General features: G+C 31.0%; 2 protein-coding genes across 2 annotated transcripts; one reads left to right on the top strand and one right to left on the bottom strand.

Annotated features, from left to right (window-relative positions):
• Positions 1-9824: 9824 nt before the first annotated feature.
• LOC114391999 (dof zinc finger protein DOF5.7-like) lies at positions 9825-11454 on the top strand. The gene has a single exon (XM_028353035.1). The coding sequence runs from the start codon at positions 10081-10083 to the stop codon at positions 11137-11139; it is 1059 nt and encodes a 352-aa protein (XP_028208836.1). The 5' UTR covers positions 9825-10080; the 3' UTR covers positions 11140-11454.
• Positions 11455-13932: 2478 nt separating this feature from the next.
• On the bottom strand, positions 13933-19797 carry LOC114392574 (L-ascorbate oxidase homolog). Its single transcript, XM_028353758.1, has 9 exons — positions 19678-19797; positions 19128-19286; positions 18932-19041; positions 18377-18647; positions 18100-18199; positions 17411-17762; positions 16261-16632; positions 16098-16176; positions 13933-14419 (listed from the first exon to the last, which is right to left on the bottom strand). The coding sequence occupies exons 2-9, from the start codon at positions 19269-19271 to the stop codon at positions 14213-14215; spliced, it is 1635 nt and encodes a 544-aa protein (XP_028209559.1). The 5' UTR covers positions 19272-19286; positions 19678-19797; the 3' UTR covers positions 13933-14212.
• Between the last annotated feature and the right edge of the window lie 2644 nt (positions 19798-22441).

Below are 22441 nucleotides of genomic sequence, written 5' to 3'. Positions count from 1 at the left end.
TTCTCTGTTTGTACGTAGTCCTAGCTTTCATCTATTAAATTGTAGTATAATCTCTTTTCTTAACATTTGTTTTAAAAAAGTTTACACATGCTCACAAATCTCGAATAACTGATATTCCTGGAAAGTTTATTAATACAACTATATATCAGATATACCAAATCTTAGTTTGGGGATCTTCAGTGTATAGTCACATGGGAATTGTGCTAACTAGTAGAGAACTTAATTATTCTTTATACTAAGGTAAAGAGGTGTTTAGTTAATTTAACCTAATAAAGCCTGTCTCAAATTTCAAAATCCAAGAAGGATCAACATCAACTCGTAGATAGCAAGCCTTGGTAACCGAAAATTCTCCTAACAGTCACCTTTGGTCGTCATGGTTTTTTGTGGGGTTTTTGGCTTGTCAGAAATTCCTCACATAGGTTCTTCTATAGTCCAATAAGACTCCACCCCCATATTCCCATGGCGATAAATTAGATTAGATGATCTATTGTATTTTATTTTCCTCCCCCAAAGAATCTTTGTCCAACCATATCTTTTGTCAGGTGTGAACCAACCCTTTGGGGTTCTCACTCCTCAATCAATCTCATTGAGGAATGTGGACGCCTACCTATGTTCATGTTTATGCAATTTTGCTGCTTTTAAGGTGGGGACCACCCAGTATGGAGAAGGAAAGCTACAACTAAGAACCATCCATCGATCTCTTTTGAAGGATCAAGATTCAAGGATATGAAATTATGTATAATACTATACACATACGGATAAGTTATTAATTCTCCTAACTTTCACTCTTTCCCTTACACAAACTATATATATATATATATATATATATATATATATATATATATATATATATATATATATATATATATATATATATCCTTTCTCTGCCTTTAGGGCATATCTACATAGATTGCCCACAAACATAAATTAGGGTCTTCACAACTAAAAGAACTAAAACCAACTCCGTAGTGTACAATATACTGATCAATAGGAAATCAAGGGTTGGTTCGGCTTCATGAGCAGGAAAAAAGTATTAATTAATTCTTATAACATGATAAATCAAGATTTAATTTTCATTACAAAAATATGTTCGCATTTACCAAGAGGTATTTATAAAGAGGTCTAATTTAGTTTATTCAACATTCGTTGAGTGGTTGAAAATCTTTTAGTATTTATCTTTCATTCTTTTTAATGAAAAAATATTTATATTTAATACTTAATTTTAAATAGAATTGTATTAAGAAAAAAGTTAAGTGGGGAGAAAAATGTACTGATCAATAGGACACACAATTATATTGACCATGCGTGTTTTTGCAGTGATACAGGAGATCGAGGACAGACATTGATCAATTAATTCTTTGATATGGATCTTATATGGACCATGCACGGTCAAAAATACACAGAGATGCAACCACTTTGATCAAAGGGAGGATCCATGGGCTAGCTAGCTAGTTAGAAACAACATTGGAATTGGCATACATATATAATTAGAACACGCAAAATTAAACTATTGTCTCAAGCTGTGTGATGAGTATAGAATATTATGGATAGATGATTCATAAGTGGGTGAGTGGATAAGTCATTGCAGCAGTGTTTGAGGATTAGAAACGTACCTATCACAGTTAAAAGGGGTGAAGGGAAGTGGGAAAAAAGAAAGAAAGAAAAAACAGAAGAAAAAAAAATGAGAGGAGCCCTGAGAAAGCTGTAGTGCTGGATAAGGGGAGACATGATAGGGGCCCACCTATAGGAATGTGGGATTATATCCCATCCCATCCATGCATTGTAGTCATGTCCTTTCACATTCCTACCTACCTACGTTTCATGTATTCCCATAAACCCTTCCTTACATTACATACAAATTCCAACAATAAAAAAATTAGTATACACAAAGCAACCAATACTAAGTTACTAGTAACATATAAATCCATCCCCTTCAAACTAATTAATAAGAGAACACAATTTACCAAGGCATTATAGCTTAATGAAAACCATCCACATAATTGCAATTCATCAAATTTGTAGTAAAAGGAATTGGAGGGAAGCATACCGTCTAATATTCCTTAGTTGAGAGAGTAAGATACTAATATCTAAGGGTATCAAGACCTATTTAAAAGACTTATATCTCTTAATAAATAATCTTCCATCCTAGTAATCTAACTACTAACCATATATTATAAAGATATGATTATCTTCCTTTTTGGTGATTTTTTTGGATGATAGATAATGATTAATCTCTCAAGTTATTAAGATCTATTAAAAATATTGATTTTTTTAATAAATGTTTCTCTAAAATCTAGATTAAAGTTTAACTACATATCTAAGAAACAAAATTAAGTGTCAATCATGTAGGTAAAAATATGATTATGCATCGTTAAGTTATATTGTACCAAAGTGGTACATTGTGAATGTTTAGAACAAATTGAAGGAAAAGTTGAACATTATCAGGCGCCAAGTGAAACTAAGTTGATGAAAAATAAAAACAAGTGGCATAATGGAACAGAGAGAGAGAGAATGGAATGGAATAGGATGGTGGTGAGGGTCAAGGTCAGGGTCAGAGTCCGAGGCTGGGCCCTTGACGGCGACCATAGGGTATAGTATCAATGTCTAGGTGCCCGCACTGCCCGCGTTGCCCAACATGTGTCTTTACTCACACCTCGCGTCGTTTTCCGCATTTGATTTTTAAGGGAATAAAGCTTGCACACCAAACACAGCACTAATATTGTAAGTAACCAACCACAACCATATATCATCCCTTATTTCCCTTCGTAAAAATGAGATTAAAATGTAACTTTTTCTATTTATTTTTAAAATTTTTTATTTTTATATTTTAATTAAAATATTTATTTTTTATTTTAAAAAATTTATAATTTTAATTTTTTTATTTTTTAATTGAGACTATTAGACTCTCACACTTCCTAAAAATTCTAGGATTTTAATTCTCTTTTTCAATTTAAGACTTACTAAATATTTTTTAATTAATTTTTTAACAAATTAAGTTTATTAGTAATTAAATAATTAAAAAATTATCATATAGATAATAAATAAACACACATCTGATAATGTTTATAAAATATATAAATTAACATTTAAAATTAATCATGATGATTAAAATTATGAATTTTTTTAAAAAATAAAAGATAAAATATCTCAACTAAAAATAAGAGATTAAAATCATAAATTTTTTAAAAATAAAAAATTAAAATCACATATTTAAAAAATAAAAAACAAAAATTACATTTTCACTTAATAATAATAATAATCGTAGCTATCTAGTACATATAGGGGTGGGAATAGGCCAGGCCGACCTACAGGAACTTATGATCTGGCCTACATAAAGTCTGACCTAAACTGGCCTATTTAATTAAAATGTTAGACTCAGGCTTTTTAAAAAACCTATTAAAATAGACCAGACTTAAGCTTATTAAAAAGTCTTATAAGCTTGATAGGCCAATATATACATATATATACACTTATATTATTTTTTGGATACCAATATATATTTATATTATTTTTTGGGTACAATTAATTTTTTTTAAACTATCAGACTTTGATTACATATGTTCTATTCATATAATCGAGTAATACTTTGATAATAATTTATGTGTGAATCATGTGTCCCTTTTATTGACTTTCCTTTTCCTTTAGCAAAAGAATATTAAAGATTTAATATGAAGAATGCTTTTAAAAAGATTATCAAGTTAGGCTAGACTTTTAAAAATGCCAAACTGAGTTAAAATAAAAGTCATTAATAAGTTATATAGACAAAACTCAAATCTTAAAAATTTTTCGTAGATTAAACTCAAATATTTTATTACTTAATCTGACATGAACTATTCTCATCGGTAATCTGTTTATATAATGTATGTACCGTAAGGACTAAAACTAAAAGGCATGTCGTTCTTCTGATTTCTGTATTCTCAGATCTGAAAATGAATTCTCATAAAATCTGACCAATTCTGTCTCTGTCTCTCTCTCTCCGGATGGCACGCGCGCTCAGTTAGGGTTTTCAATTTTTTTCATTTTATCTTATCTTTAAATTATATATAATATAATATAATATGTTTTCATTCTGCATAATATAGTACAATGTACACTACACTACACATCACATCACATATCAGTATTTCGATCCCAATAATTGTGACATTCCCAGTTTTTGTTTTTGTGCTGCCTCACTCATCTTTCCCATTCTTTAATTAATAACTACTTTTTTTTTCTTTACTTAGACCCTCCCAACGTGAAATAATATGTACGTGTCTGCCTCTTATTGGCCCCACTCCTATGGTCTCCGTCGAGTCAAGTCTGAACGTACATACAGATACAGGCTCTTCCACATTCTAAATTTCACTAGTTCATTAACCTTCTGCTAGGTATTTTCATGCATGCTTCCACCAAAAGTTATATATGTGTGTTCAATTTTGCTAGTCATGTTCAAACTGCAATTGTTACAACAACTACTCGTTTTGTTTTTATATTAGGAGAATTGTTTTTGAGAGGAAAATGATTATATATTATCTTATTCGGTGTAAAACATTTTATCCGGTCATTCAATTAATCACATTCAATCATATATAATAAATTTATTAATTTAAAATAATTCAAACGATAATTTATGATTAAATGTTAATATAAAATAATTTTATATTATTATTTAAATACATAATTCTTTTTTATATTATCAGTATATGGTACATGAATATTAAAACTTATTTATTTATTTATTCAATCTCGAACACAATGAGTAATGAGACCCCCGGGCGGTATATTGGGTTGTTCAACATTTTCATATGTTTGAACAAATAAAATTGCAGTCTTAGTCTTTATCTTTAAATTGGATTTTCCAAAAGTTGGAATCAAACGTGAAAGAAACACTAATTCCCTTTAATTAATCAATTAGCCTTGGATTCTTTCGGTCTGAATGAGTAAAGGCCCATATGCCAGATCGATACATTTTACATGGATAGCTAATCAGGTAATTCGTTAACAATTATAATTATATATATTTTTTTGTCAATAGACGATATATATTTAATAAATATCATATATAGGAGCCTAAGACTGGTAGATAATGAGAGACCACCAAATACTGATTGGTTACTTTTCTATCTTATAACTTAAGTGATTAAGATTAAATTGTCATTCATCATCGACAATGCCTCTCAATCAATCAAATTTTTTATTGACAAATGGTTCAGCGAATCGGAAACATATAGACCCCCTCCTTTTCGTAGAATCTCCTCGTTCCGTCTCTTGTGATCGCATATATTTGTTTCTCTAACTAATTATCCTTGACTTTTAATTACATGTTCAAAGCATTTTCTTATTAGGTATATACCAATGTAAACGGATATATATATATATATTATAGTTGTTTGAACCCGAATACCATAATTTACACGAGTCAGCTTGTTCACATAATTATTATCATGTACCTAATTGTGATACTGTAGCAATTGGCATAATTCGCTCAATTATATATGCTTAGAAGTGATGTCCTGAGAGACATGCAGGTTGACAAGTTACTCTAAATTGATGTTTGTTTAATTTGTCTTCATTAGATAATGAGAAAAAGGATTATATATAAACATTTAATCACTTATTGATTTTTAAAATAACTATTTTAAAATAATTTAAATAATTAATAATTTATGATTGAATTATATTGTATATATATGCATTAAACTCTTAGATAAACAGTATAAATAAGTATTATAAACACTTGATTTTTTGGGTGCTCCTTTCAGTCATTGTGATTAGAGTATTTTTGGTACGTGTGGTGAAGAATTTCTATTAATTGCATACCTTTCGATCAATTCAAGTAATCATATCAGACTGAGACCCAGTATTCTTCAATGGAACCTCTATTACGGTGCACACATATAGGCGCACTGAATTTCCGTTAATAGAGCATCGATTCCTTAAATAGTAATTAGCAGTTTATCATCATTCATTGCTCGGTTTTTAATAACAGTTGTAATTAACAATGTTTGAATTTTCACAATATAATAATGTTCTGATTAAGTGTCTCTTTAATTGAAGACTTGAGCCATATAAGTGTCTATGGGGCGATATATTTGTGTTTGATTGTGGTAGAAGCAATATAACTCTAGACAAATTTTACATACTATATCTATTTTTGGCTAAGATGAAGTTTTACGTACCTATAACATTATAGGATGGAATCTCGACTTTACCTAAGACAAAAAGAAAATATATCATCATGACAAACCAAATGAAAGTACTGGAAATATTAATGAAATCATTATTAACAGATTATTAATTTACTCAACTATAATGTTTGATTTTCCACCTTATCAAAACAAAACAAAAAATGTTTTATTTTCCATTAGAAATGCTTCAGATTAATCCACCAAACACAACTAATACGTGCATTTTTTCCAATTGTAAAATTATGTTTGAGACAAAAGTTATTTAACCAATGGATCACCATTCTTACTTTTGTATACTTTTTACTTTTATTTGTTTAATTTGTATTGAAACACGCACTACAACAATTCCAACTCTAAATCAAACATATACGTATTATATATGTTGTTAATATTTCTTGCTTATAATTATTAGATAGGATACGTGTGTGTTTTGTCATTCAAATTCCATATATATTAACTATTTATATCTCACTTATCAGTCACATAGTTATTTTTTTTTCTTCGGAGTAATAATATATAAATACCTTTTTATTTCAAACATATCTCATTCACACTTATTGTTCTTTTTTTCTTCTCATCACATCAAATTATATATAATACTTATATTTCTCTTTGTTTTTCTAAGTGATCGTTAACACCTAATAGTCCATGTATGACTTTACTTTTTTCTATTTTCTAGATTAAAATATTTCATGAGAGACAATTTTATAGGAGTGGAAGAAAGTTCATGGAAGTTTTCATGTTATATAACTATAATTGCTATTAAATTAATATTTTGTTTTTAAAAATATCAGCAACAATATTTTTTTATTTATATAAAATTCATAAGTATTTTTTTTACTGAAAATAAACTTGTTCAAACTATTAAGATATATTATTATGGAAAGTAAAGTTTTTCATTCGAATATTTAATATAATTGTATATTTATAACTCAAGTTTATAATGACTAGTTAAATAACATAGAGCTTCAGATTCAAGATTTTTTTTATGAACACGAATTCAAAATCTTTAGATAAACTATATCAGGAAGTGCTAATTTGATGGACAAACTGAATATATTAGCAATTAATAATATGTTTCCAATATATGTAAAATTAAAATAAATATTTAATATCTTCAACACTTCACATTCTCTGAATTAAGCACTGTTGTTGGTCTTGTTCGGTAGAGTAGACCGTAGAAAATAGAATGGTAATGAACAGAAACATTTGCAAGACCGCAGACTGCCAATGAACGTACACGATCTCATATTCTAATGTTACAATTCCATGCAAGATCTAGTAATATTTTTTTGGCGAGGACAAGATCTAGTAATTTAATTACATTTATGAAAATAAAAAAACGGGTCGTCTCTTAGGACCGGAACTTGTATGGGCCAGTTCTCCTATTTTGTTCCACCAATGTAAAAAAATTGAATACATTTAAGTTAGTTTCTAACATTTTTAATTAATTGAAAATTTTATTTGATTATTTGATAAATAAATGTTTTTTAAGTAATTTTTAGTATTTTTTAAATATTAATTTTTAACTTCTAACTTTTTTATATTTTGTTTTGCTTTTATCTTTAAAATATTTATTTAACTTTCTTATTATCCTTTTTAAATATTATTATATTTTTTTCACCTAATTGAACAATTAATTTTATTTAATATTTATGATTTAATAAATTAATTTAAATTTTTTTAACTGTCAATTAATTTTGTCAAAAACATAATGTTAAGCATCCCAAAAGTAGTTATTCCATTCCAGCAAACCATAATAAAAAATATTCATGTGAAAACATTTTTTTTTGTTCGTTGTTCACCCCATGCCCCCAAAAACACACACACATATATATGTGTGTGTGTGTATACTGTGAACTAAAGTGCTGTAAGCATCAAGTTTCAATATATTTCCCTGTGTGATTTGTGTACCACAGTGAGGACAATGGGACATGTGTTTGTTCTGGCCAGGGGAGCGAAGAATGTGGGGAAGGGCTGAATTGAAGCCATGAGTTTCGGGCGCGCTGTGGCTCTTTCTTTTAGTTACTAGTTGTAGGGACAATCAGCTTTACACGTAGTTCCACGTGATTAGCCCTCACCTTGAACTTGTAATGATGGTTTTTGAACGGAGAAGAATCTTTACCTAGAGAAAAATCCCTGACTCCCTTCCTCATCCACAAGCGCCAACAAGTACTCGCGTCTTTTATTAAAAAAAAAAAAAAATCACTAGATTACTAGTAAAGTTTTCCCTTCATCTTTTGACATAACAACAATGAGGTGAAATAAGGTTAGACTCTTTGGTGAGAACGAGAAGGATTTAGTTTTATTGGTTTAAAATGGTGCATGAGTATTGTATTACATACAGTTAAATAAGTTGGTTATATAAAAAAATTTGTTATTTTGATTGTATTTGTATTCGATTTTTACAAACAAAAAAAATTGTGTTGGAATATACGGTTACATTTTATGTGCACAGTATCTCAAATAATATTGTTTCGGAAGAAAAATATGTGTAGAAATACAAAAATCATATCCTTCATCCTCTTCTTCCCCACTTTAACTATTATATATTATTATATGTTGATTAATTTAAGAAAAATATTTCATAATTACCTGTTTTTTACACCCTTCTTTACAAATCATATTTTTGTTTCTATTAACTTGAAAAAGAAAAATGAGATTGGATTATTTTTTCTTTCTTTCAATAAAATAGGAGTAAATAGCAAGCATCATGACTTTAATTAATTAGAACAATAAAGTTTCATAGTTGTTAAATTTATGCGTGGAAAAGTGGAAGTAAAATGCATCAGCAGCGGAACACCCAATCCATAAAAGAGAAGCACGCGACAACATAGAAAAAAAAAACGTTTTAGCCATATGCGCATAAGAGAAAAATCAAGTTGAATTCAAATCCGTTGTCTGCAGGTTTCTGTTGGTATGCAAGCAAAAAGAAAAGGAATTCAAACTGTTCGGATGCATAGAAATTAACGAAGTGTCTTTACTGGTACTACTATTTACTCATAAGTGGGACAAACAAAATGATTTCTTCGCCTTACATAATTCATAATTGGTTCAGCAAAGACCGCACGTATGATAGAATGTGTAATGATCAGGGCATTAATAAACCTCCTCTAACTGAAGTTGGAATCATATAATAAGATCGAAAGTAATAATGAGCTTAAGAATATATATATATATATATATATATATATATATATATATATATATATATATATATATCACTCATAATACCCACTTGTAGTCAAATATTTCCAACATCAAAGAGTTGTTAGGAATGACCAAAATGGAAAGTGGAAAGTGGAAACTTAACGTTGTCTTTCTCTTTCTCTTACACAAACTTATTATTTTCTAATGCCTTTGATATTCAAAAGATGTTTTGAACTCCAACTAATTCAAATCAAGTTAACCAATTAGTCTTGCTGAAACAAAGAGTGTTAACTCTTTCCGATAAAAAAATTTAAATTAATCAAGAAAATAAAACTCTTTAATATGTACCTATTTTTCTTCATATACAAAACTTAAGCCTATAGTTTGATTGAAGGAAACTTAAACTTGTTGTTGTCAGTGTAAAAAGTTGGCATAGAGTTTATAAATAAAAATATATATTATTAGCAGCCCCCAATTCTATATATTCTTTGGCAACAACTAGTACCTGACTGCCAACGAAGCTGTCCCATACTAGCAGCATAAAACAACGAAGCTGGCCAATTGAATTCCCAAAGGCGAGTGTGTCATCACTCATCATAATAATACACTTCTATATACTCTTTTCTCTCTCACTCATACGCAGAAGAGAGAGCAGCAAAACCCACTTTCTTTCGCTTTTCTTTCTCCACTAACTCAAAAAGCCTCGCCACCCTTTTGCTTTTCGTTTTTGGATTGTTGTAGATCCACAAAGATAAAGAAGATGATCCAAGAATTGTTGGGTGGTGCCCTCATAGCAGGAGAAAGAAAACCTTCCTCCATTAATGGAGGAGGTGGAGGAGGAGGAGTTTTACTCCCAATTACTACACCTTCTCCTTCTTCTTTTCCCTCTTCCACGACCAGTGATGTTACCCTCACATCCACAACAACAACTGCTGCTACTACTGCTGCTACTGCTGCTACTACTACTACTGCTGTCGAAAACCTGAGATGTCCTCGATGTGATTCATCGAACACCAAGTTTTGTTACTACAACAACTACAACCTCACTCAGCCGCGGCACTTCTGCAAGACGTGCCGCCGCTACTGGACCAAAGGTGGGGCTCTCCGGAACGTCCCCATCGGAGGCGGATGCCGGAAGAATAAGAGCATTGGCGTGGCGAGCTCGGTGGCGGGGAAGACAGCCTCGACCAAGATGAAAACCATTGCATCGGAGTTTGGAAAATCGCCGGGCTTTGGCGGTGGGTTCGAGGTGGAACACGAACTTCCGCCACCACCGGGCCAAATCCTCTGGGGATCGCCCCAAAACACCCACCTTCTAGCCTTGCTGAGAGCTACACAAACTCAAAACCCTAACCCTAACCCTAGTCCCATGTCCCTCAAGGAAGAAGGAACCCTATTGGGCCACATGGTGAGCACTGATCAGCCCTTGGTTTCAAACACTTTGCTGAGCTACCGAACCTTAGGCTATGATGCTGTTGCGCAAGTTCCTTCTTCGCTTGGTCTGTTTGGGAGAAACAATCAAGATCAACAACAACAAAATGGAGGGTTCCTAGTTGGGGAACATCACAACAACAGTGGAATTCAAGAGCTTTACCAGAAGCTAAGGTCATCATCAACTGTTAATAATAATTATTGCAGTGATAATAACTCGTCACAAATGTTTATGGGGAACATGGCTTCTAACTATTCCTCTTCTGTGTCCAACAACATTTTGGAGACAACCTCGGTTGCTGGGGGTGAATTCGGATACTGGAATGGTCCAACTTTTTCTAATTGGTCTGATCTTCCAACCACTAATGGCGCTGGTGCATATCCGTAACAGAAATAACTGTTTTAATTTTCTTCACCAGTTAAATCTTCTTGTTTTCCTGTTAGATAGTGGCATAGTGCTCCTAATTAATCACTTTGTATCTTAAGGGTTTGGTTATTTTGTGGTTTCTTTTGGTTCGGGTGGTATATGAATATGGATCTAGAACTTTTTCTTTTCTAATTCCCTCTCTAGCCTTCTATCTTTTTTTTTTTTTTTTGGTGTAAGTTTGGTTGATGGTGTGCTTGGCTAAGTTATCTATGGTTTATTTCGAGGGTACAAGAGTTCAAAACTGAATGGAGAAATCAGTGTATTTTTAATGCTTCATAGTAGTTTGCAAGTCTCTCCATTATTTTTTATAATGCAGTTTGCTTCTTCCTATTCAACTTTTTTTTCCCGTCACTTTACTTTACCTAAAATTCCTAATAAAAATTAATCGTTACAAACAAGAATATATCTAGGACTGTAAGCACGAGATTACAACCATGCAGAGTAGGTTGTTATTGACATTAAATCGGGAACATCGCAGCTTCTTATTAACAAAAAATATAATTAGCTAAAAAAAGAGTAAAGTTGGTGTGTAGAAGAATATATCATATCTTGGTATACTAAAAAACTTTAGGGTTTTTGTTTTGGTGTGAGTTAGGAGGAGGTGGTGGAGGCGTGGTGCGTGGTCCTAGTGGGTAGCATATGCAAATGGAAGACCTTTGTTTTGTTACGAGAAATCGACGAATCTAATGCAAAACCAGCCTTTTGAAAGGGTTTCCTCAAATAGCATTAGAGAATCTTGGAATTTGGTTATAACGAGAGAGTAATCCATATGTTTAATTTGCGTCTTTACAGAGTAGTGAGAGCAAAAATTTATTTCCTTCTTCCAATGCTGACAATATCTATCAAACGCACACGCACAATGTTGTGTCTGGATTCTGGAACTAGCTCAATCGACTCACCTTCATTCTTGGTATTCTTGTGATCAGTAATGAGAACCTATCTAAAGATTCTAACCTATTATATATGAGTGTCTCATACGTTAAGTGTGACAAGAACGAGTCACTCAGTCACATGCGAACAAGTAAATTGTAAATGATTATACGCCGACCCACAACGTTTGGTGTTTTTACCAGAGATTCAGAAGCTAGTCTCAGATTCTTCGGCTCTTGAACTTCAGAAAAAATATATGAGATCAGTGTAAACAATATGCAAAGCTAGACTAAAAATTGACCAGCAAAAATATATAATAAATATAGAAAAACTGAAAAGCGCTAATAAACAAACACAAGTAGTAGACTGAGTGTTTGGTTCATGTTTAAAAATTGATGGAGTCTTGAATTGGTTTTGGATAATTTTTTATATGTTTAGTTTCATGTTAAAAGTAATCTAAGAATTAATTTCTAATTAAAATAATTTAAGTAACTTTTGTATTAGAAAATTTTATAGTGAATTTTACTTCTAATTTACGTTTATAATAAAAGCATTTAAGGACATGAATCACATCATTTCAAAATTAATTTTAACTAAAATCAGTTTCATAAAATTAATTTCATTCAAAAATCAATTTTCGTAAACATTCATTGGAACACCCACATAATGTATTTGGATTAATTTTATGGTGAGAAATAATCATCTGTTTTATCATATAATGAAAGTAAATCAACAAATAATTGCTTCTAATTTTTAAGTTATTTCCATGATTTCGTGGGAGAGGAAGGGAGAGAGGTTAACAAAATCATTGCTAGATTTTTATCTTCTATCTTCAAATCAATGTTACATAGTTCTATCAGAACAAAGTTTAACTCATCAAGATGTTCTTTCAGTGACGTTCCTTCCCTCATTCAGATGCCAAACAAATGTTGTTTCAAAAACAACTTGTTGCAAATTGATTCCGTCATGAAGAGTTTTTCCAATTTGAGTCAAAACCCACCGACAATCAATTTTTCAAAAACTTCATAAAGAACCTCATCAAACACGAATGAGAAAGTTAAAGAATGTGTTTTTTCATCTTGTACCTCAAGTATTGACTTATCAATCTTTGACATTTGACATGAGATAAGATCCTAGATGCCCTGTTCTTTCAACAAGGCTCACATCATAATGCCCTGAAGGTTAAATTTATTTTTCCTTATGAATTTCTCAATCTTGATTGTGTTGACCATTTCCTTGATAAGATCTTTAAGACACAACATAAACAAATAAAAAAAATGATTGATCACTGATGAATTGATCTACCATGAAATATATGCATAACATCTTAAATGGAAGCTCTAAATACCAATTTATTAAGGAAGATTCAATAAATTCTATTTATATAGGAAAATTCATATGAAATAATAGTAATTTGAGAAAATTAAGAGATAATTTTTTTTATTAATTATAAGAGTCGTGTATGTAATGTACATTCAAATAGAATAAAAATAACATTAAAAATGTCTAATTGAGATAATAATGAAGTAGGAGTCCAACTCACTTTACAACTTGTATATTCTAATTTATAAGTTAAGAATAAATTAAAAGAGTTATTTATAAATTTTCAAAATATAAAGGAAGTTATACATAGTTTTCCTTCAAAATTATACGCTTAATATCTGTTGTTATTATATTTGCATGTTCATTAACAATCTCGTTGATGTGTGATTATTATCCAATAACCTAATACATATATCTTTTCCTTCTAAAATATTCATTTTTATGGCATTTGGACAAAGAGATTAAAACACATTTTTGTTGTAAATTATAGGACCTAAAAGGATTTATTTAAATTTGAAAGACTAAATATAAATTTACTTTAAAATTGAAAAACTAAAAAAATATTTAAACTATTTTTTATTACGGTTCCAAGAAATAATAATCTGATACAACAGCAAATTAACTAGTTAAACAACTGAACAACTCTCTTCAAATGGACCTCAATATTCAATCGAGGCTTCCTTTTTTTTTTTTTTTTTTTCTTTTTTCCATTTTACTTGGCACTTGACAGTCACACCCTCGTAACTGAAACTTGTAAACAAAATAATGATAAGTATGAAGTAAAAATCCAAATTACAACTTATGCCAATAATCACATCAAATTATAAACCCCCTTCCAAGTCTATGACTTGGGTAGGTGTTTAGCCTTGCCACAAAACAGTGCATTGGGAGGAAGAAGAGTCTCAGTGTATACGCTCTGCTCATTGTTCCACACCCTCAGATACAATTCTTGTCCTAAATACCTTTGGGGCCAGATTGCAGATCTCAAGTTCCACATACCCTTATTGTCCAAAGATACCAATATGGCACTCCAAGAATTTGGATACACCTGTCCATTCCATACATGCAGTTGATTAAAAAAATATTTCCCTTCTTAACCAATACTAATAACATTCTAGTACTTTTTATACACTTTCTCTTATTAAATTTTTTATTCTTAATAATCAAGAAATTTACAATAACTAGGGTGGGTAAGCGGGTTCGGGTTCATGGACTGGTCCGTAGAATCCGCAATTCATGTGGGTAATGAATTATTTTTTTAAACAATTCATGATTATGCAGTATTTTGGGTTTGTCCTGTTTAACCCGAGGGCTATGCGGATTTGATCCACAGGATCCGTGGGTTGACATGTAAGCTCGCTTACAAAGGCCAAATATATATTTTTAGTTAAAAATTGAAAATGTCAGGCATTGCTGTGCATATTAAATAAGACAAAAACTTAGATGAATTTTTTTTACTAGAATAACTTTTAAGTGTTATCTGTGTTGTTTTTTTTTTTTAAATTAGAACTAACAAAATTTTATCTTGAGAATATGTATAAACTTTTAATATAATTTTTTATTACACAAATTATTAAGTACAACTTCAATTTTGATTGAAAAATAATTCAAACATTACTTAAGAACCTGTACAATAAGAGATATGTTAACAACATTTTGTAGCACACATTAATTGCACCACAAATACAGCTTTAAGACTCATTCATACACCATACAAAGTTTACTTCCATTCAATTTCATTTGTTGTTGAAGATGTTTAAGTTTCATATTTTAGATTTATTGTCTGGATTTTCTTTTGTTAAGACATTATTTATTTTATTGATGCAATTGACTAATTGTTGAAATTTTATTTATATTTGTATTGAACTTAATTTGATTATATTGTATTTTTGTTGAAATTGTAATTTTTTAAAACTAGGCCCCGAGGATTGGTCCGTTTGACTCGTGGGATCTGTTGGATAGGGGTAGACCAATTTATTAGGTCAATGTAAAAGTGTGGGACGGACTGACTCGGTCTGCTGCCAATGCGAACTTATGTGAACAAACCTTACGTGAGACGGGACGACCCGCTTACCCACCCCTAGCAATAACTCAGATAGACTCTCTTGATTAGGGGTGACAAACAGGTTGGACCTATTGAATCAACTCGCTAACCTACTTCAACCCGTCCCCTTTTGACCTACAAAACAACGAGTTGTGAGAAAAGTGTAGCGGACCAACCTGCTAACTTGTTTTCTATTTAAAAATAATTAAATATTTTATACATATATTATTAATTTTTAATTAGTTTATTTTTTGTTTAAATAAATTGTTATTCAAAATTTAAGATAATACATTTACTTTTTTAGTAGGTATATATTATTTAATATTTAGAAAAGATAAACAATTAAAATATATTTATTATTTTAATTAATATTTTAGTTTCAGTATACCTACCCACCACATGACAAAAAACAAAACAAATCATCACTTTGAACCCATATATAAAACACAGGATGAGATTGGTTGACCCTTTTCTAGCGGATTGGTGGTGGGACGGGACAAACCAATCCACTTTGCCACCCCTACCTTGGTTAAGTCTCATTCATTCTGAAATAAGACCTAATATTAATTAATTTAATAAAATTCACTTAAATTTTAGCTAATAAGAAAGAATATAATATTATATATATGCGTCCAGCTCCTTGATCAACTTAAGCCCATTAATCCTCCTGCTATTGACTCACCTGAACAGTGTGTCTAGTCATCCCATCAACCAAGTTGTAAGTCTTTCTCGAATCAGGGATCCACAAGCCATTGCCATATCTAAATATTTAGATTTGGTCAATTAATAAATTGAATCAAACCCAATTAACAAAATAAATAAATAAATAAAAATAGATGTCCTACCCAACAACATAGAAGCTAGATCCATCCATGTGCCATGACTGCGTGTAATTCTCATTGTTTTGGAAGATTATTTCTGCAAAGTCATGGAGGGTGAATCCTATGACAGATGTGCCTAGTTTGGCAGGGGTGCCTTGAGGGGAAGGAACATCTTTGATTGTGTTGAGGTCAAAGACACCTGGAATGTTGAACCAATCAGCAAGCTTCAACGGGGTGTTTGGGTTGATGTGGGAAATTCCATTCACTGCATATCGTAGCTTTCCATTAATTATGGCTTTAGAATTTGCCAACACAAGTGTCCTTTGAACAGGGATGGTTCCATAGTGGAATGAGCCCTGAGGATTTGGTCGAGCTGCATTTGCTGTCAAATTCAGTCTTCAAAACAACACAATAGAACACAGTCAGAGCCAATGATCACAAGATCCCCAATTATTTTTTTTTTTGTTTATAGGTAAGAATCAAAAAATTCATAAAACTGATACACATTACTGAATTAACTAAGAAAATATGTTCTATTTACCTTTTAATTTAAATTTTTAAAAATTATAAACTTAAAAATGTCATATTTCCATTTCATTTTATTTTTTATATTAAATATATAAATAAAGTAACAAACGTATATTTTTTTACTATTTTATATAAATATTTGAAAACAGAAAAGTAAAATAAAAAAGGTGATATTTTTGTAATTAAAAATGAAAATAAAATAAAAACAAAGTATTTTCTCAAAACATATTGAGTTTAGTTTCTAAACGCTATTAGTAATAAAATTTACACCGTGAACCAATCTAAATTCATGATAAATATGACCATTATGATTAAATGATAGTATAAATTTTTTTTACACTATTATTTACTCAAATACATTTCCTTTCTTGCTTTAATTTTTTTATTTATTTAAGAGGGATAAATCTCAAGGGAGAAAATATATAAAGATTAATCAAGATTGATCTAGTTGGTAAGAAATAAATTCATATTTTAAAAAGGATGTGAATTTAATTTCCACTACATACATGATGAACTTGTGAGTGAGCAATTTATAAGTATTCCTGTATGCATTTTTTGAGGCTTGAGACATGTTCTGATCAGTTTCGGGACCTAACTCACCTAAACAATTTTATAATAAAAAAATTGATAAACATATAAACCGTACCTGATGGTTCTGGCTTGCTTTATGGACCATTCTACATCGTTGGTTGCTGGGCCAGAGGGTAATGGAATTTGGGCCTTACTGTTGGAGCCAGAATAGCGAAGGGTTGCTGTGGTAGTGAGAACAATAGGGTCGGTAAAACGGCTTGATGCAACAATGATATAGTCACTTATTGACCCACTAAGTGTGACCAAAACAGTGACTGATTGACCCACATGAACATCAAGGGAATCGTACGATTCCTGGATTGTGTGAGAACCTTCAACTTCAATGATCTTCAACAAATGGCCCTGAATCCTGAAGTTAAATGAGGTTGACATTCCAACATTGGACACCCTGAACTTGTATGTCTTCCCTGAAAAATTATTTAATTTTGAGCCAAAATTAATAACCATTGGTGGTAATTTTTTTTGTGACCATATTATTAATATAAAGCAGTCTCTATTGACCATGGTGATTAATTTTCACGGAAGATTTTGAGCACACACAAAGTGGATTATTTCTTTTCTAATATGATTTATTTTATACCTAAGGATCAATTAAAATTCAAATCCTGAATCATTTGGTTAAGAGACACAAGTTATTATTACTTGTGTCAACAGTTGTTGGTAACGTTGGTGGTAATTTAGATTCAAAGCCATAGGAAATAAAATAGTACTAGTAACAAGCTGAATGTTGATGGAAATGGTTACCTGCTTCACCAGTAAATACAGCAGCATCCTTTTGGCCATTTATGAGAAGAGCATCGGGATAAGGGAGACTCCTGCCAGCATCCAATAGTCTCCTTAGTACCTGCAAATCAAGGGTTAAGGATATTAATTCATGATATTAATATTTTTGACAAAAGTTCATGATATTAATATAGTAGTTATAAAAAATTATCTGTAAGAATGGCAGAACAACCAAAGATTTTGTGGCAATTTTGAACAATAATATAAGCAATCTGAGGGGAGTGATTTCTTCACTTACTTTGTGGTTGGTCTTGTACCAATCTCCAATAAGTAGGGTGAATTCTCCATCAGGAGCAGGATATGGGATGGATATCACAGATCTTTGGGCAACATTGAATCCCCCAAATCCACCAGCAGCTTTATGGATTTTGGTTGATGGGAAATAAGTGTAAGTTCCAATTTGATCTTTTACTTGGAACTTGTATGTCCAGTTGCTTTTGGGAGGGATTGGACAGTTGGTTCCTAAAACTCCATCTTGCCATGATGTCCTTCTTTGTTTGATACCACTCCTGTGTTTTACATTACACCAAAGGAATAAAGGGTTAATACCTTCAACTATTAGCATCTTCAGATTTGATCTAATAGTAACGGAGACCTAAAGTAAATTGTCAGAGAAATCTTTTAATTTTATGTGAGTTACAAATTAGTTTTTTTGGTCAATGTGGTGTTTTTGTTTTATGAAATTTAATAATAGATAATATTTTTGTTGATATGCCTAAAGATAAAATTTTACCTTTAGACCGATCCGGGCATCTTAAGTTAATAAAGTAAATAGAGGAAAAGAACCACTAACCATGTAATGAGGAATTTTTCGTCTAGCTTGTTAATGACATTCACGAGGATATTGTCATTGGTGATGGCTTCAACTGTAGGGCCCGGGAATTGACCATTGATAAGAATTCCCTGGTATGAAAGAAAGCAAAATATCATATTTATTTTTTCTAGTGAGAAAAAGTGGCATTTAAAAGGGTGGGAAAAAAAAAACCAACCTGTTGAGGAACACCTAGGGGATAAATTGTTCCATTAGTAATTTCCCATGTGAAGTACTGATATCGGTCTTCTGCAGTAACCGGGAGAACACCCCAACAAGCCAAAATTCCAAGAAAAACTGAAGGAAGAATGCTCTGCTTCATCTTGTCCCTAACACGCTGTTAATTTTGGAATGTCATTTTTACATTATGAATGAATTGCAATTTCAACTTAATCTATGATGAAATTGAATTGAAGTACTGAGAGATTTCTAAAACAACAATGCGTATATTGATTTGATGGTGAAAATTGAAATACTAAAGTTCTTAAATTTAAGGAATAAACTTTAAATACATAAGATGTACCAATGTCAACCAAAATGTTAAATGGAAAAAACTTAAACTCAGTGTCATGATAAGTCAAAATTGACATTTCATTTTAGTACCTATTATTTTTATTTCAATAATCAATAGCAACAATCAACAAAATGAAATATCTATGTTGTAAAGAAACTACGTAAGAAAAGAATGCATAAGAAGTTCAAATTCAACAAGAAAGTTGAACGCGTACCAGAAATGTTACCTCCTCTTACACAAGAGGAAAATGAGATGATTAACTAATGTGAGGATGGAGAACACAGTGATTGACTCCACCCTATATATATATAAGGACTTATGACATAAAGAATAGAAGGTGTTATTTGAAAGATGCCAGAGTGTGCACGACACAAGTTGTGTACGCAAAATACTACTATGTTGTATTGTACATGTATTAGTCTTTAATTTTCACAACTCACACCTTCTCAAGATTATGGTTTATTTAATATTTGTCAAAAGCCCATGTTACGAAGTTGACTAGAATTTCTTGAGATAAGCAAGACCACCGCGTAAAAGAAAAATAAAATATATATTTTCAAATTGCTTTTGGTTTTGGTTTAGCATAGTCAGATGGTTTTTTTTTTCTTGTGAAAATGTGAACCAAGATGAGTTGGGTATAGTGCCAAGTTGAGTCGGTGGTGGCCGGAAGAGAAGATCTACACCGGGTGCGGCGCAGCCGATAGCGGATCATCATTAATTAGTGGAGTGAATTCTACGACCCTCTATATATATCCAAATCCAAATCTATAAAACTATAATATATCACATATATTTGTTATTATTAATAATTCAATTGAAATTTCATTAACAGCATATAGCTAGAACGCGGACAGAGAGAGAGAACGCGAAATAATGAGCATGTGATTTCGTTTACTTTTTATTTTTATTTTATTTTTTATTTGTAAAAACTTAGAAGAGGAGATGGCAGTCTCCGGACTTATAAGTGTTAACATAGGTAGGTATCTACATTTAGTCACTTCAGAAGGACGAGTAAAAAATTCAAACATACAATTTGTCAGATGCAAGACCTTGTCTTATTCTATCATGCCAACCTTTGAGATTATTTTATTCATTTTATATTATAACTATAGGGCCTTATTCTATCATGCTAGCCTTTGGGGTTATTTTATTCATTTTATATTATAACTATAGGTAGAGACTTAATAGCACTAAAATAGAAAAAAAGTTATTTTGAATGTCCTCTCGCAACAAATTCTAAAATGAATATATTTTGGGAGATATTATGTACATCTTCCGATTGGTTTGTCACAGTTACAATTATATACTTTGTTGGTTTTTTCTTAAGTTGCTTTTCACAGATCTGAGGATCATGCTTTGCAATGAATTTACTGTGCCCTCAGTTTCATATGTTTCAATTCCTTTTACATTTGTCTGAATACCAAATATATTTTACAGTCACGTATATGTACACAGGTTCAAATGTAATTGTCGGAGAATACACATTAAATATGATATGGTCAAAATAGTACTATATACTAAGCGGAGGAAAATCTTACTCAAATTATAAGATAGTATTAAAATCTATTTTAGTGGATATTGTTGGGCCTATTGATCATGGGTTATCAAGCCATTTTCAAATGTTCAATATCCTAGACATAAGATAAATATGTTGGTGCTAGATCTTCTTTTGATTAATGATATGATCGAAATTATATATATAAATTAGGATATTCTTACTTTTTAGATAACTTTTGGGATTGTGTAAGTCATCTCAAATTCAAATTATAAGATAATTAACACAAGTAAAAGTTTTAAAAAATGTTCTGTGTCAAGATTCTTTTAGTATCTTCAACTGCAAATTAAATTGTGATCCCATTAGCCACGATAAGACGATCACATTTTAAAACCTTGAACACAGGTATCAAAATTTGAGTGGTAGCATATTCCAGAAGACGTTCATTCGTGGAGACAAGTTGAGAAAAATGAGTATTATTTAGATGTTTTCTATAATATAAGAATACGATAGGTTGCTAGGAGTCATATTTTTAGTTTTAACTGGAGAAATCCAACCCAAGAGCGTGGTTGTGGAAGCATATTTGAAGACAATGTGATCGAATAATATGGATCTATGATGGATTTTTTATTTTTTATTTCATTCTTTCTATGAACTTGCCGCCTTTTTTTTTGGTCTCATATTCCACAAGGTCACATTTTGCTTCCCGCGGGTAGTGAGTGCACATGAGCTTGTAAAGCGCGATGTCTAATGAATAAAAGAATGTTGGAGAAAGAATTCAATTGATGGATCTGAAGTTTAACTGAAAAGAAGGTGAATTTTGTGACTAATTCTTGGTTGAGAAATCTACAAATGAAATGATTACGACTATTGACTGATTCGTTAATGCAATAACAAGTACACTTAATGATTAATGATCTCATGAAGCTTTTTTTTTAAATCTAAGATCACTGGTGTTTAATTAGCGATTATGTTGGACATTAGAGTAATTTGGGTTGAACTAATCTACTTTTTTTAACATAATTGCATTATAAAAACTTAAACTTAAAACCAGCTTTCTCCTAAAAAAAATAAATAAACTGTTTAGATGTCTTTGAAATAACGTTACTATAATAAACTATTAATTTAATTTTATTCGTATAAATTATAACCACATTGTAATCTGTTTTTTTTTTATATATATATATATCGGAGAAGAATGCATCTGCATTTTTGTGCACAAAATGACATTCAAACGCAAAAAAAAAAAAAGAAGATTAAGCAAAACATTTATAAACGTTCACAAACCACGTTTTGCCTATGCAAAGTAATTCTTCACTGGCAAAACACATCATAAACACAAAAGAAAATTGTTAAAAAGCCATTTTAAAAATTAAATAATGAATCACTTGCATGTGAAATTCACTTTACAATGTTAAACGTAAACATTTTCGGGGAGAAAATGTTGCCTATATAGCTACCTTCCAAACTTGATTCTTAAGTA

Source organism: Glycine soja, chromosome 17, assembly GCF_004193775.1.
Source record: "Glycine soja cultivar W05 chromosome 17, ASM419377v2, whole genome shotgun sequence".
Taxonomy (NCBI): Eukaryota; Viridiplantae; Streptophyta; class Magnoliopsida; order Fabales; family Fabaceae; genus Glycine; species Glycine soja.
The sequence above is the reverse complement of the archived record's forward strand: the minus strand, read 5'-3'. Positions and strand labels throughout refer to the sequence as shown.

Excerpts from the sequence above, each read along its gene's own strand:
- LOC114391999 (XM_028353035.1), top strand. The coding sequence starts at position 10,081 with ATGATCCAAGAATTGTTGGGTGGTGCCCTCATAGCAGGAGAAAGAAAA.
- LOC114392574 (XM_028353758.1), bottom strand. The coding sequence starts at position 19,271 with ATGAAGCAGAGCATTCTTCCTTCAGTTTTTCTTGGAATTTTGGCTTGT. Across the intron at positions 18,200-18,376 it reads GGTACAAGACCAACCACAAA|GTACTAAGGAGACTATTGGA; the intron begins GTAAGTGAAGAA and ends CTTGATTTGCAG. Across the intron at positions 16,633-17,410 it reads AAGCAAGCCAGAACCATCAG|ACTGAATTTGACAGCAAATG; the intron begins GTACGGTTTATA and ends GTTGTTTTGAAG.